This window comes from Scatophagus argus, chromosome 7, assembly GCF_020382885.2.
Source record: "Scatophagus argus isolate fScaArg1 chromosome 7, fScaArg1.pri, whole genome shotgun sequence".
NCBI lineage: Eukaryota > Metazoa > Chordata > Actinopteri > Scatophagidae > Scatophagus > Scatophagus argus.
The window spans coordinates 5,696,737-5,713,485 of record NC_058499.1 but is presented as its reverse complement, the minus strand read 5'-3'; the positions used below and the strand labels follow the sequence as shown (position 1 = coordinate 5,713,485).

The following is a 16,749-nucleotide window of genomic DNA, read 5'->3' as shown; positions in this document are numbered from 1 at the left end:
CGACTAAATCAGAGAGCGTGCCTTTAAATTTGGAATCTAAATCTAATATTCTTATAAATATCCACAGAGCCTCGCAGACACAAACATCTCCCACATGACATTTAAGTAATAACGAGATAACTCTTGACTCTGAGAGCACAGTGAGAATCTCTTTATCTTAGAGACATGAGCTCCTCTGAGACACACCAGCAAAGGGACAGGCGGTGTGCAAAAAAAAAAAAAAAATCAGTGATTTGGTTTATGTCCCAACCCCCTGGGAAGATGAATATGTTTCCAGTTTTAGTATGGTCACTGTAAATAATTTAGAGGCACATTAGCAGCCCAAGGCTTAACGACGGCTCCTATTTGCACAAAAAAGTGACAAAGTAGCATCAGTCCAGGTCAAAGATGACAGGAAACTGCTCTTGATCCTGCAAATCTAACTCTAGTACGTAATAAAACACTTGAGAGGCAGTGAAATAGATGTAAAAAAAAAAGCCATAAAATCAGTGCAGTAACATTAGCTGAAACTTTGAGATCCTCCCTTTTACAATCTGTCCAGTCACAGATATCAGTTTCAGTTCTTCTGTTCCGGAGGGTAAAAGTCGAGAAAACACAACATCAATAACACAGCAGCACGAAATGTATATATATAAAAACATATATTTATTGTTCTGTTACTGTTGGTTAACTTGATCAACAATAAACGGCGGCACGCCAGGAGACAAACTGTACACATATGAACAGAAAGCCTTAGAGAGCTTCTGTTTAGTTTTTTTCCTCCATTCAGTGGCAATTAACAATGAGAAAGAGCAAAGGGAGCAAAGAGAGAGAATAAAGAAAACACGCTGTGGGCGGCGTGGCTGATGAACGATGGGTTAAAAACGTCCATTTTCAAAGTGGTTTATCAACTTAACTTTACCAGAGGGCTAAAACGCTGTACATTGATGCTCCTCATCATGTAGCTTGAAGATTAAAAGATGTTTTCATCCTTTGTTCAGGAGGCTGATAGTGACAGCTACTCACCCGAACCCCTAAAAAACAAGCAAGTCTGAAGAAAGTCAAGTAAAGCTTTAAAAATGAAGAAATGATGTTTAGACTCTCTAAAGACAGAAATAGAGGTGCTCTGTACTCGACAAAATAGTGTGTGGATTAAAATAGATAAAGGTTATATATATATATATATATATATATATATATTTATACTATATATACTATATAAAGGCTTAAATCTCTGGACACAAGGACAGCCACCAGTGCTGTCCACACACATTCCTTTAGTACACAAACCCTTTAAACGCAGCGATAAACTCACACCTGCTTTGTCTCACTCGCTCTCCATGGACCATTAAGTCTTGTATTGTACATCTGCAGTAAAAACCATCACAGGATCCTGATCCCAATAGCACACCCCCACCCCACCCCACCGCCACCCAAACACAAACTTAACCAGAGCAGAAGTAAAGTAAACTTTTGAAAAGCCTTTTTGCAGTGTCAGTCTGAAAACATCGTCCACCAGGATTCATATCAAGGGAACATTCTGTACAAAAGTACAACGAGTACTGCTTGGTTCTGAGTTTAAGATGTTTTTATCAGGGGTGTTGGATCATCACAACCACAAATAAACCCATGTGCATAAAACTCAATATTAACAGTTTCTCATGGTTTTTTTATGGAGAAGCTGAGGCTTGTGTACATGTGTTGCTTCCACTCGACTCCAGGCTGGTAGATGCTGATCAATAAGACAGAGCTCATTTCATTAAAGCAGAAGAAATCCGTTGAGTGAAAAGCAGCGAGCATCAACGCAGGATCAACTGTCCCATCAGCTGGATAACAACAAAGCGGACGAGAAACGAGGCGCGAGGAATGGAAGCAAGTCTCAGTGGTTGAGTTTCTCTTCAAGGCTGTGGTTGTCGGTTTTTTACACGACGAGTTTGTGTGTGAAACAAAGTGGTTCAGTTGGAAGATGAGTGTGTTTCTGAAGCAGATGAGACCAGGTCCAAACGTCCATTTCAGCCCCAGGCAAACTATTACATTCCACACGCTGCAAAAACAACTCAAATCCAGTTCCTCAAATCCACAGGAACTTCTCTCAGTCTGTCCTGCATCATCGCGTCCTCAGCCTCCGTCGAGGAGCCCCAACGTTCACACTGAATGTGCAAATGTCATCCGTAACGCAGAACCGTTCGAAAACAACTTGACAAAAACAACACAGTAGACAAAGAAGAACTTTTTGCAGTCCCTGAAACATCCCTGTCTCCCATCCTCTGTGAAGATGCTCTTCACACGGAACTTAACTTTGCTTCTTAAACTGCAGGATTTAACTGAAATGCATCAGTTTATGTGCCACAAAACTAATGGAAGAGAGGATTAATAAAAGACTGCACAATGTCGTAGAAATGTTCAGAAACTGTTACGTCCAGGAAGTAACAGACAAAGGTACTAATTGCACATAACTCCGACAAAAATCCAAACCGGTCAGGGTCAACGTGTCCCAGTTTAACGTCAAAGCATTTAAAAACTGTAAACTCTGCTCCGAAAACTGCAAGCGTTCATTGCATCCCTCAAAGATCTGTGCATAAGCGTTAAGCGTGGTACGATACAAAAGCATTTTACTTTTGTTAGCGTCCACTTCTGACTGGCTTTGACATCTGACACGGATTTGAAGTGGGTCTCAGGTGTACAAAAACATCAGGATAGGACGGGACGGGACTAACCAATAATAAATCTGGCTACTGTCATCATGTCTGACTACACTTTGCGATCAAACATCTCTGGTAAAAACTTGATCTTTGGCTTCAGTGGTAAAACATATTTCACTTTTGGATCAGTCTAGATTAAAAAACAAAACCCATCCAGTTGGTTTGGAAGATTGTTTGACTGTTCATTCCCTTCAGCTTGTCCTTTTGGCCTTCGTTGATTTCAAATCTCAATCTGTCTTTCTCGAGTTTTCTTTGCAGAAACGGAGTACTTTGAGAGATTCAAACTTTGGTATATCTTTAGATGTCTGATGAAACTTTCCAGTTGAATATTAATGTGTAATACCATAAAATTGCAAATTTATTCCTTTTGACAACACTTCAAACCAATCTTGGAGACATCGGCCATGCAAACTATATCTAATACACTAGTTATTCCGATTCTGTAGCATTGCAGAGCTTCGGTTGAAAAAAACCCCTAAAACTCTAAAATTCCCTCACACATCCTGGTAAATCTGGACTGGATTTGAGAACAATGTGAGACAGCCACTTCATTTGCTGGACTCTTAACCATCTTGCTGATCATGAAGCCTTGCCTGTTTGATGGGAACACAGCCTCTCACTCTGTGGATTGATTTGTCCAGACAGAAAACACAGACGTTGCACAACCAGCTGTTTCGCTTTAGGTGAGCACTAGGCTGCTGCAACAACAAAGCTGACTATTAGCTTACGTCACACATTAGCATCGGCAAAGGGACCACACAGGGGATGTTGGATCTGTTGCCATAGTAACAGCTGGGTAGAGGAACTCAGAGTGGCTGCGACTGAGTTAGGTGGAGGGTGTGTGCTTGATGCGTTTGAGTTTGGTTCTGAGCTGCGTGGGTCGGCTGGCTCTGGCTCTGGCTCTGGCTCTGGCTCTGGCTCTGGCTCTGGCTCTGGCTCTGGTTCTGGTTCTGGGGCTGTGGATGTGGATGCGGCTGCGGCTGCTGCAGGATGTGCACCACTCGGCTCAGGCTGTCTGTGGTGGCAAACGCGAGATACTGGCAGCACAGCCAGTCCTCCAGGCTCACGCCACAAGCCGTGTCCAGCGAGCGCTCCGCGAACTTGATCATCATCAGTGTCCGTTTCAGGTCCAGCCAGTTCTGCAGGGTGGCCTCGCGCTGGCTGGCAGTGGCCCCTGAGATGGGGCCTGTGCTGCTGCAGCCCAGTGCTTGGAACAAGTCCTCACGAGGGCCCCATAGCAAACACTGCAGGCAGGCCCGGGCCTCGGACATGCGGATCCTTTCAGACGGGTTGACGGTGAGCAGTAACCTGGCCAGCTGCTGCAGACCGTGTGAATAGAGGGATCTGATAGGCAGTGGCGGCAGGTCCGCCCAGGTGTACTCCCGCTCCTTCAGCTCCGGCGTCTCCTCGAACGGGTTGGGCCGATGCAGCATCTCATAGATGAGAATCCCAGTCTGGAACTCGTCACACTTGCGGTACTGAGTCGCTGTGACAATTTCGGGTGCCAGGCGGGACTGGTCACGCAGCGTACCAGGGTCGGTGACCATGAGAGTGCTCTTCTGTTTTGCTTGGGAGAAGTTACTGATGATGAGGCGGGCGGGGCAGGTGGCGTTGGCGGCGGCAGCAGCAGCAGCACTGGCAGAGGTTGCACCAGAACTGCTGCTGCTACTGCTACTGCTGTTATTATTGGGCTCAAGAACATCCAAATTCCAGGGGTTGCCAGGTTGGCAGTGGACCAGCAGCAGGTTTTCCATTCGCAGGTCACAGTGGGTCACGTGGTAAGGTTTCATGTGCTCCAGGCCGGAGCACAGCTGCAGCAGCAGGAGACACACCTGGCGCTCGTACAGCTCCGGGTTATGAGTGTGTCGTGCCACGCCTTCTCGGACAAAGTCAGCCACCGTCTGGAACGGCACCTCGCGTGTGATGACCACCACTCGACTCTTTAAGCGGCCAGCGGTATTCATGTGGCCTGCTGCGGGGGTTTCATCTAATTTACCATTTGAAGCTTTGGAATCCGTCGTCTTGGTTTCGGTCTTAATCCCTTTCTCCTTCAGCCCATTTCCATCTTCCTCTTCGCCCTCTTCCTCCTCCTCATCTGCTCCCTCTTCCCAGGGCAGCAGGCGGGTGGGGACATCAGCCAGGAAGTGTCCACAGTCTTGCTGGATGTTGAAGTTCACGGCCAGGCTCTGTCTCACTGCTAGGCTGTGGAAAAACTGCTGCTGGGTCTCCTTCACTTTGCTCCGACAGATCTGGAGAAAGTAAAGACAAGACAGAGAATGTTAACATCAGCGCAGGGTTTGTTTTTGAGCTGAGAAACCTCTCATAATGACACTATTTGTATTCCAAATTATTAATACTGCTGTGAAAGTCTGGTGATATTCTGTGCTTTTCTTACTGTCAACAAATCCAATGAAACGTCAATGAATAGATCCTAATAATCAGTACTGTCTGTGTATCCAGAGTCTTATTCTTCTGTGCCATAGAGCTCCACCGTTGTGAGCAGAAGAGCCACATCTTGTCAATGTCCTTTATTGCTATGCGCATGGGTATTTTATTTTATTATGAGTCAGTCCCGCATGCAATTTCATCAACAAATGCTCCATTTACTCCTGTCTGAGTGGCGTTTGCCAAAAAGCCAACCGGTTTTAAGAACTTTCAAAGAGTCTCTCCTGGCAAACATTCATGGTGTTACAGACTTTGCTGATCACATGAGAAGTGACAGAAGTAGTTGTGTGAAGAAATAAAAACCAGAGCTAGAAAGTTAAGTTTGAACTTTGTCTCTGCAGGGTCTGAACTGTGGCTTCACATGACAAACACCTCTGATGAAGTTTACTGGCCTCTTGACACAGCTGGAAAAACTACTTTCGCATTTTAACATGGTCGAAATTTATGATGAATGCTCATGTTTATACCTTAGAAAAAAAAATCCTCTAAATCTTCCTTTGTTGAATATCAAGGGACTGCTAATAATTTTAATGAAGTAAAATAAACTCAGACCAGCGACAGAAACTGCCACGAGGGACTCTTAACGAACAGCAACCTTCTGCAACCACAGGAACAAAATACACCACTTTGAAAAATGAATGCTCAGGAGAACTCTAAGATTAAAGGTGTTTTCTGTTTCAAAACTCTCCGTCGCGCTCTGTTTCTCTCGAGCATTGCAGCTCCGGAGTCAATGAAACATAAAGTGGTGAGAAGTGGAGAGCAAGAGTCCAGGCTGTCACGGCATCGCTGTCCATTAAAGCTCAGTTCCAGCCTCTGCAGCTCCTCTTCCTTCCTACACTTTGATCACAGCCCAGAGAAGAGAAGCCCAGCCGAGGGTCCGATCAGCCTGTGCAGACGTCACAACATCCACTCAAACACCCACAAAGAGACAGAAGTTCATGCTGCACTACTGAGGTGTTTTTAGATGAAACTATGGTTGTACGTTCTCATATTAATGGAGTTTATTCGAAGTCATTAGGAATGCAGACCCTTTACGGCAGATCATCTTAGGAAAACAAACAAACAAAGAAAAAAAATAAATTAAAATAAAATAAACTGACACTTTTGTCTCTTGCAAACCCCCACACTGGGAGCCAGGAATCAAACCACTAACCCTATGATTACTGACTGACCTACTCTGCCAAATGAGCCAGTATGAATCCTGAAATCTCATAAAGTATTGAAAAATTACCCAGACGTGTAATGTAATGAACTGCATTCCACAGTTATGTTTAACATGAGACAAAGCTCTTCACAGGTGTAAAACAAAAAATCTTATTTAGGACAGCTGATTTTTAATACATGACACAATCATAATATTTCTACAGCAGGAGTCAGCTATGAGTCAGCACGTGTTAACACTGAATTATCACCCTCCTCTTCGGCTGTCCTGTCAAAACTTGTCTTTTTGACCTCAGTCAGCATGAACATGAACAAGTGTACAATAAAACTGTGTCTCTATTTCTACTGCTGCAACCTCAATCAGTTCACTTTATTACTTCTATTAAAGGTGACTTTAACCTCAGCCGTGTTTGACATAATTTATGCACAGACATCAGATGTGTGCAGCAGTGAATTCTTTTTAAATGCACGGTGTAACTGCTGTGCACATTCAACAGACTGTGTTGCCTCCGACACTAAAGCTGCATACCAATCATTCTTTCAGGACATATTTTCACTGTTTGGATGCCAGGTGTTGGGATTTTGTTGGCTGTAGCACAAACTGTCAAGTGAACAGTCAGTTTAATTTATCGTTCCCTCTTGTTTCCTAAATGATGACACTTAGGAGATACTTTAAAGCTTTAAAGCGCACAGACTCACTCGCTGAATTCCTCAGAGAATCAAGAACTCACGCAGACATGCTCAAGGTGCATTATGAATAATTAGAAGCACATTAAAAATAACACACCATGTAAAATCTCATTTGCAACAGGATCAACTCCACTTTCTGGGGTTAAGGAAGGCAGACGCACAACTGGGCCACATTAATATGGAGAGCTGGGAAAAGTTTAATTGGGCCTGTTTGGGTTCGGTTACTCATTCTGCTCCTTCCTGGTTGCCTTATTTATGGATGAGCATCATGAAAAAAAACAAGACTTTCTCTTGAGCCTGCTGTTAATACGAAGGCAAAGCTTTGAAGTGCTGTGGCCAGCAGAGAGTTTCATATCCTGTGAATAATGCAACCTTCATCCATATCTGCTTTGTATTTAGCTTCATAACTCTTCTCTGCCCCCAGCTCCCACCACCACCACTTCTCTTTTTCTTTCTCCCACATATCACACACACTCTGCGCCACAAGCTGACAGAACTGCCACCCTCATACAATTATATAAATATATATATAAAAAACCCTAATGCATGCAGACACAGGTTTTATTGCTTAAGGTTGTGCCCTAAAGGCACCAAGTTTTCAAGTGCCAATATTTCAGCGCAAACTTCCTGCGCCACCTCGGCTGACGAGATTCCTCAACACAAAAACGAATCACAAGAATTTAATAAATCCAGTGCAAGGACAGCAGCCTCCACACCCCAGCTTTATCTGAGTCTTTTCTGATGCAGGGAGAATGCAAAGCAATGACTCAAAATCAAACAAGCAAACAAACAAACACACGCTAATGAATTCAAACTAACAAAATGCTGAAAATAAGAAGCTTGTCGCAATATTTGGCAAAAGCATACAGTATAAACCCTCCTCAGTGAAGACTTTAAATACTTTGCCTGGAAGGTGGGGGGAAAAACTAGCTTAAGTTAGTATATGCTTCAGGGTCATATACAGTTTGAGTATTTCAAATATTAATATAATATATTAAAGTATCACTTCATACAAATAGGACCAAGTTAAGACCTTTTTAGATCCCAACTGGATTTTCTCAATCAATTTAAGGAATAAAATGATACAACAGACAGATTTCAAGATTTCACATGGATTTAGCAGACTAGGGATGCAACTAACAATCACTTTCATAACTGATTCATCTGCTAATATGAATACTTAAAAAAGTAATGAATGATAATTTCCAAGAGCCTCAAGAAGTATTTTTAAATGAAGAGACAGATCTCGCCACGTTAAATATATTAAACCTGGCCCCAGAAGTAAGCATGAGACTGCAAAGGTCAAATGTGATCGATTTAAGTAAACTTTAGGGACTTCAATTAATCAAAACAAGAGGCAGCATGTTTTAATAGCCTTCATCTGGCCACGAGCAAACAGCACGAACTATGCATCAAACCCCATGTTTTCATTTGGCAGAACAAAGTGATCTATTACCAGAACCAGACACCTCACCTTAATGGCATAATTCACCAATGGGTCCTTGGCATACGAGGCGGTGTAGTACACAGCGTCCCCCGCCTCACAGCAGGGTTTCCCGGTGGTCAGCCTGAAGTGGGACCAGCTGTCAGTGCCAAATCTCAAGTGATCCTTCTGACCAGCCATAAAACGGTCCTCACACTTTGCTGCCAGCTTCCGCAGTGTGTCCGTGTGGAGCCCCCGGATCCTTCCCACCACTTCGTCCCAGCTGTCTAACCCCCTGTAAAGAGCAGGTCTCTGGGGTTTGGAGCCTCCACCTCCCGCAGCAGCTCCTCGACCCGTTGTCCGAACCCTTCCTGCCAAAGACTCTGTACTGGGGTAGACCCTCCTCTCTCTGCCAGTGGTCACACTGGGGGCAGCTGATGAGGACTGAGCAACTAGGGAGGATACACTGATGGCTGGGCGGCCCTTGCTGGCAGTCATGGCAGCTGGTCTCTCCAGGGAGTCACCGCTCTCGTGGTCGTGAGCTCGATGAGGCTCTGAGCTGAGAGAAGAGCTCTGACTGGCCGTCTCCCAGGTGGAGTCCAGATCATATAGAGGGTTGGCCACACTCAAGTTGGTACCTCCAGGTTTGGCCTCAGCCCGAGGTCTTAGGGCTCCCTGGGCTGGATCTTTGCCTCCAAGACTGGGTTCAGTGTTTGAGCGAGGAACAACCTTCTTAGGTAGCGGCGGTGGTGTGGCCTTTGGGGCTGGCAGGTCGGAAAGTCCGTCCAGGTCGATGGAGGCCAAGGTGTCGTTAGATGCTTTGATGTTCCGTGGCTGTTTCAGTGGGATCATGTTGGCTCTGGATTGACCTGGAAGACAAGAAAGATTACAAGGTGTACTGCATGAATAAAAATCAACCAAAGTGCTTACATCATTTAACTGTATAAACTTGGGTGAAGAACATAGTGCTAACAGCAGGCAGAAAAACAGCTTTGGACTTTATTTAAACTGTAAAAGTGTTACTTTTTTTAAAAAAGTTCCACATCCACAAACTACAATATAGAAATATTGCTTGCATGCAATGAAGTAACTAAATATAATATGGATGTGATAAGATGCAACATGCTGTTTTTCAACTGCTACTTTTACTTCACTAGAGCATTTGGATACATCAACCACGCTTGGCCCTCTGTAATCTGTTCATACCTAATAAATGAAAGAGCAAATCAGTTGTTTAGTTCATCTTTCTGACGATTAGCCACTTGTTGCTGTTTGGATAACAGTTCTGGTTCATTCTTTTATCTTTTATTTATTTTACTGTGGGCACAATATCAATTGCTGTAAAAAAAAAAACAAAACCCAAATGATTCCACACTTGAAAGATCTTTTTTGTGATTTTGGCTGTTAAGACCAGTTCTGGTGATCTGATAGAAGGGATAAAGCAACATAAAAAACACATATCAAATGTGATTTACTGAATGCGACTTTCATAAAGATCCAGTTGCAATTCCTAAACGCTGAGAGGGATAAAAATGAAACCTGAAATAGAAATTATGCTGCACTCTTTCATCACAATCATCCCCTTGAGATTCTCGTTTCTCCCACATGGCATTTCCAGCCGCCCACTGGCTTGCTGCCTCTCATGAAGTCGAGAGGCTGACACGAGGTTTTATCTGCTGTGGCACGTGAGGGAAGTGGTGTCCCTGAGGCAAACTGAAGCGAGAGGGCAGGACAGCTGGGCACAAGTCGTACCTCCAACCACCCAGCTGCCCGGCTCAATCTGTAGCTCTGCCCTGCAGTGAGGCTTACAGAGGCAGTGGAGAGCACATTCATCGGTGGCTTGAAGTGACCTTATTTTGTGGGACGGAGGTGGGAGGCAAACTGGAGGGTTGAGGGGTTGATTGGACTTCCTCTTCCTTCCTTCTCTGAGGTTGAGAACCACAGAGACAAACGAGTCAAAGACATGTGTCTGATAAGATGAAAAGAACAAAGGAGTCGCGCCGCTCTCATGGTGGGAATGAAACGGTTTTAACTGAGAGGCTGTACAAGGTCACGGATGACCCTCCTTTCAACTCACCAGGGAACACTCCAATTTCCTGGAAGATCAAGATGAGAGGCTACTGAGTGTTATAAGATGACGTCTTTCATTGTCATATTATTTTGCCAAATAACCTTTGCAGTTCCCTAAGGTAAAGGAACTGGTTCGAACCAACCGTTGTTGCTGTCTTTGCACCGTACAAATGCTGCTGATTGCAAATTCTTGTTCAATGCTATGAGCAACTCCTCACGTGTGCGTCATGCTGCCATCGTCTTAGGAAAGGAGAAGAAGCCTTAAGAAAGAGCAGTCAGGATAAAGTAAATGAGTCTTGGTTAATCCTCCCTGGAACGGGTCTATTTAATGTGTTCCTCCACCACTCTGAAGTAATCCATCCAAGAAAACAACCATCTCCATCGTCCAGTCATGGGGATCTGCTTTTGCAGCAATGTTGTTGTGATTTAACTAAATTACATAAGACTGACTCAGTCTGTGGCTGGCATTTCAAAAACAAGAATATGTAGTATTATAATGGAGGGATTACAGAAACCAAATGGCTGATTTGAATATATTATCTTACAAAAAAAAAAAACATAATAAAATCAGGATTGCGGCTAATCAGAATTCACATTCAAGTTGTTCAATATGCCAATTATTTTTTTGACTGATCTATTAATCTACAAAATGTCTAAACACAGTGGAAAAAAAAGGCCAAGACAATTTTTTTGTCTTAAAATGTCTTCTTTTGCCTGATAAAGAATTAAAAAAGTACTTCAGTACAAAATTTATTTATTTTGTGTGTGCTTTCTCAGTCATTATTTAAAAGACCTTTATAGTTTTAAATGTTATCTGCATTCTTATCTGTGCCTGGTAATTCTGGATGAACTGTTCAGTTAAACAAACAGTGTAACAGAGCACAGTGTGACAGGTGCATAGTAAAACTAAAATTCCAAAACAGGTGAGTTTAGGTTTTTGAAAGTGTTCCTTAAAAGTGTTGCACAGTGACTGAAATCCATTAATACCAAGTTATTTTATTGTAATTTAAAACAAACTGCTTCTGAACCAAAAGTCATTTGATCTGTTTCCACCTGCAGGTGATTAAAACAGCAGAAAATCCCAAACCCTCCAAAATCTGGTCAGGATTAAACAGCTAATTTTGTCTCTCCTCTTCAACACAGAACCTAAGGTGAAACAGCAATTTTGCGGCTGTTTTCCATTTCCTCAATCCAAATCTGTGTATCAGCAAATACAAGCAAACTGTCACATCATCAACATGAAAAATCAAACAAGCACATACAAACATGAGAAGTTACCAAGGCAGTTGTGGTGAAAATGCCTCGTGACACACGTTCTCTGGCAGAGTTGGATTAATGATTTCCTTTCTTTGAATATAAACTGAAACTACAATTCACACACGACACAAAATTAATATTTAAGTCATCCCCTCGCAGACTGGAGATGACTGGCTATGAAAACGCCATACTAAAGCATTCCACGCACAGCTCTGGAGACCAGTATTTGTTTGTGTGGAGATGAAGGAACTTGTTGCCGTAGCAGTGTGATTAGTGTTCAACCACTGTGCTGCAATAAAAGCCTGTAACAAGAGGAGGTGGGCAGAATGAAGAGGAACTGAGGGGAGGAATGAAGTGAGCAGCGAAGTGGGTGGCTTAAGGTGGCGAAAGTGAGAGGAATGACAGATAAAGAGAAACACAAAGAGGCGAAGGTGTGAGCAGGAGACACCTGATGACGCAGATACAAACAAAAAAGATGAGGAATGCTGAGAGATGAGGGAGGAAAAGCAAGAAAAACAAGCCTACCTCAATTCCACTAATGCCTCAAAGTTTTTAGGTAAACGCGGTGCAGCAGCTGCGCAGGGAGGCAGAGTGACACGTCTTTCTTTGCTTCCATCTCTGAGAGTCAGTGCAGAGCCTCTGGAGCCAACAGGCAGGCTCAACACTCCCACCAGTGCTGGAGATTTCTCACTGAGTGAGACAGCGAGCGCTCTGCCTCCTACTGCCTGATGCTCTGATTAAAACACAAGTGTGTGCATACTGTGTATATATAACCAGAGAGAGAGAGAGAGAGAGAGAGACACTTATGCTCGCTAGGTGAATGTGATTCTCCACTAAAATGTGTGAACAGGGAGTATTACTGGAGCCGAAAGTGGACAGCAAGAGAGTGCGGCGACCAATTAGTTCTATTTCTGCAATTCTGACAAGTAAAACAAGATAGAGGTGCAGGCTTCACACTCAGCGCTGTGACATTAATCTCGCCACACACGCTCTTCCAAACAAACATGATGTACTGCACTGCAAAATGTTTGAAGGCAAGCAAACACGCACTTTCTGCCTCGTTCCTTATTAGCAGCATGCAGAAGAGTAAAAATCAGGCTGCAGGCAGCTCACCATGCGTCATCCAGGGAGCTTTTTAGACATTCACAACATATCAGCCCACTGAGCCAGTGTGCCTTCTGAGCTTCACAAGCGGACAACCAGGATACACTGTTTACACGTACCCTTGTATATAAAACCCCCAACAAATTAGTGCAACGATGGCAAACAAAAACAAACACTTTTGCATCTGATGAATCCTTGAACAAGAATGTAAAACCTACACACCTTTAAAACCTCACACAAGCAGATGTGCAAGGACACAGTTAAGCATCTCAGCAGTGCATCTACTCCAAAAACCTGCACTCTCCATCCTACCACTTTGTGTTTCTACATCTTCTTGTTTCACATAGCACTTAATCCCAGCGAGATCATTTCCCACACACAGAGAGCTTCATGTTTTAAGTGCCAACCTCTCTCTTCCTAATGCTGCTGCTGAAAAGGTCTGCTTTTGACGTGCTCAGTGTTCCACCGCCAACAGACTGTCTAGTGTGTAATGATGAGAAGTCCACCGTCAACTGGTCACAAACAGGCTCCAAAATGGAGATGTAATGTTGCAGTCTGCAGCAGTGTAATGCGAAGGATTTACAGATGGGCTTGTGCCTTTTAAGGATTGTCTGATATCATGCTTTTACCAAAAAAAAGCAACCTTTAAAAAAATAAATAAATAAAAAAAAAATCTGACTTTTTTTTATCCATTATGTACACCATTCCTGAGCTTCTGACTGACACTGACATATCAGTGACATTAAGAATAAGATAACAAAAACAGAAAACACAATTACAACCCAGACTCGTCTGTTTCTATTTCCTGAATTATCTTCTCTGTGCCTTTGCTCCCCTGACTCGACTCACTGTGTCCATTTAAACAGAAAATTTCAGGTTCGACAGCTCATTTTTAAATTCCTACTGGAAGCAATTTTTATTTGCCACAAGAGATTGAATTTGTGTACTACAACCGGTGGAGTAATCTCATTCGGGCTGCGGAGGTGCCAGAGACGTTCACAGCTTGTTCAAGCTGGACTCAAATACTGCAGCGTCAGATCAGACAATTATGAATTCAGAGAGAGCAGAGAGAGTATAATACATGTTATTAGTGTAGCCCAATCATTTCAAACGTGGCTTTCAGAAAAACACCAAGAGCAGGGGACAAAGGCAACGAGACACAGAGGAACAAAAAGCACAGGACGAAAGCACAAGGGTCAGTTCTTTATCAGAGCGAGTGATCTACTCTGTACATTTCTGCACGTCCAACAAAGGCACTACAGCATATGGGGCCCAATGGGGACAGAAACAGCTCTAAAAACGGGCAACTAACATCAGGGCAAAGATTTGCACCTCTAGCTGAAGTAAAATTATTAAAGTTATTTTAAATTCTGAGTTGCAGCCTGTGGGTGACAAAATGTGTTGAGATTTTGAGCCCCAGCTGTTTTAGCAGGGAATAAATTATGCCTTGTCACATGTGGAGGTGTGCTGATGCTGAAGAAAAGTAAATTCAGCTGTTTAGGAGTGAAGTAAAGTGCAGACACTGAGGGCTGACACATTTTGGAAATATTCTTCCAATGACTTCTGTTACTCTTTCAATGCTGAACAGAAGCAGCAAGAGGACCATGTTTGGTAAATAACAGAAAACCCTGCAGAAGGAAACAAATTAATTTTGGACCATTACAAAACAAAATCCAGTCGTAAATCAGTTAATGTGTAGAGGAATGGCATTTATCACATCCAGACTTCCGTCGTACACTCACTTACCCTCACAGCACAGTTAAGTACACGTTATAAGCTTCACGTCAGCCATTTACAGCACAAACACACACAGATGCACAGCTCTTACCAAGGTTGCTGTATGTGGCACTGCACTGGCTGGAGGCGGTCGAGTGGGAGTGATGGGAGTGATTTCCGTCCTCCTCTGGATCTCCAAGGCTGGCGCTGCCCTCGCTGGCTGAAGCTGGTGTGGAAACCTGGTTGGCATGGCCCTCCTCGCCCTCCCCATGCACCAGCCCCAGATTCACTTTGGCAGGCAGGGAGGCGGCACCAGTCAGCTCCCGATCCCTGGTATTGCTGGCACTGACTGGTACCTGGCTGCAGATGACACAGAGCCGCATGCTTCGTTTAGTTATGAAAATGTGGAATACTAGCTCCATCAACAGTTTAATTAAATTAGTTTTCTTTCCTTTGTAATCTATGATAATAATTTCCCCACTGCTTTGAGATTGTTCATTACTCTGTTGATGATAAGGTTTAATTCTGCATGAAAATATCTGCAAAACAAGTCAGAACAGAGAAGAATGACGATACTGAGCTCTATTGTGGAGACAGTAGTGATTGTATGTGATAAACGAGCTGCTTTTGATAAGGGCTTCAATCTGTCTGTCAACCGTATCTGACATCAAAGGATATGAACAAAACACAAAGCAAAAATATTTTGATCTGGTCAGCTTTTTTTCACTCACTCAAATCAGTCTGCGTGTTAAATTAGAGTCAACACAGTCGTTAAGTGGGGGGCTTTTGAAGCCTGATGTGTTTCATATGAAAGTACACACGAGTTGCCTGAGGGAAAGCGGAAGAAAAAGGCAAAGCAGGTCAAAACGGTATGTGATAATATATTTTGAAAATCCTTCTGTAACAGCAGGATGGTATTATTTTAGGGCCGAAGCAGAGGGATCAAAAGGTTGTTGGTGATATGGTGGCGGATGTTATGTTTCTATAACGCTGAAGCTTAACAAGCAAAGTTGAAATCTCCTCATCTGTTGACAGACATTTTTAACGGAGTGTGGAATTATGAACCACAAGGCCTGATTTGTTGCGTTTTATGTCTCTGTTGTAAAGCTGCTGTTCAGAATGATTTACAGCAGATGAACACATAATGTTCCCCATAACAACAGGATGCCATATCCTTCATTATGTCCCGAGAGTGGAAATCTGGGTCATATCTCACAGTTACTCAGACTGCGTTATCGCTCAAGACTTGAGATTGCACAGTGACTCCAATCACAGTGTGAAAGCCCTGGGGAGAGGCTTGTCATATACTGTAGCTCACCATCAGAGATGCAAGTTGGACAGGCGATCCACCACATGTGTGTCTTCTTAAAGAAGTGACAGGGCAACAATTGCCCAAGAGGCCTGTGTGCATTACTATATCATCGCACTGTAAAAAACAAAATCTTTTCTGACATGGCTAACATGGTCAGAAACCAGTTGGAATTTAACAGCATCATGTAATGTTTCTGACAACTAGTAGCACTACAGAGCAGTTTTTCATGGCGTGTGACACTGTTGTTTGTCTTGTACATGAGCAGGAGGATGCAAACGCAAGCACATAAAATAATAGTAAATATATTGCTTAAACACAGACTACAAGTGCTTTTCATTTTTCAATTCAAACATTCCTTTTAAAAAAGCTGCTTATTTACCAATAGCCGATAGCAGAGTCAAATTGTTATACGGTCCAGTCATCAGAGCAGTTCACAGAGCCTATGCAGACGTGACAAAATAAAACGATGAAACAGACGTATGCGGGATGTAAAGTCATATACGACAACTGGTTGCTGCAGCTGAAAGGGAGCATTTTGTTGAATAAAACCTTTCATTTTTATTAAAGTGAACTACAAGTCACGACCTAATTTGTCTTCAGTCACTTCGGTGACTGTGTCTCACTGCTACATCCTGAAAACAACTTTAACAGCAGGTATTTCATCAAAAGTCATCCGGGATCAGTCTCTGATCACAGTAAATGAGAAACTCAAAGCCACTCGGTTATCACACTCTGATCTGATAACAGTTCAGTCTTGGCCTTTCAATGTGACCTGCGTGGGACACTACAGCCTCAGGCCACCTGTGTTGTGACCACCCAGGTTGGGTGACATTCTACACTACTGTAGATTTGATCCCCCATTGCAATACTGAAAATGTTAGCTACCTGCC

General features: G+C 43.3%; 1 protein-coding gene across 2 annotated transcripts in view; it reads right to left on the bottom strand.

Annotated features, from left to right (window-relative positions):
• Nucleotides 1–626: 626 nt before the first annotated feature.
• The window catches only part of peak1 (pseudopodium-enriched atypical kinase 1), a 94,954-nt gene continuing 78,831 nt past the window's right edge, over nt 627–16,749 (bottom strand). For both annotated transcript variants that reach the window (XM_046392965.1, XM_046392966.1), the window contains 3 exons: nt 14,660–14,907; nt 8,452–9,269; nt 627–4,930 (listed from right to left, as the gene is read on the bottom strand). In XM_046392965.1, the coding sequence (XP_046248921.1) occupies nt 3,488–4,930; nt 8,452–9,269; nt 14,660–14,907 (2,509 nt within the window). In that variant the 3' untranslated portion in view covers nt 627–3,487. The remainder of the gene's footprint in view (nt 4,931–8,451; nt 9,270–14,659; nt 14,908–16,749) is intronic.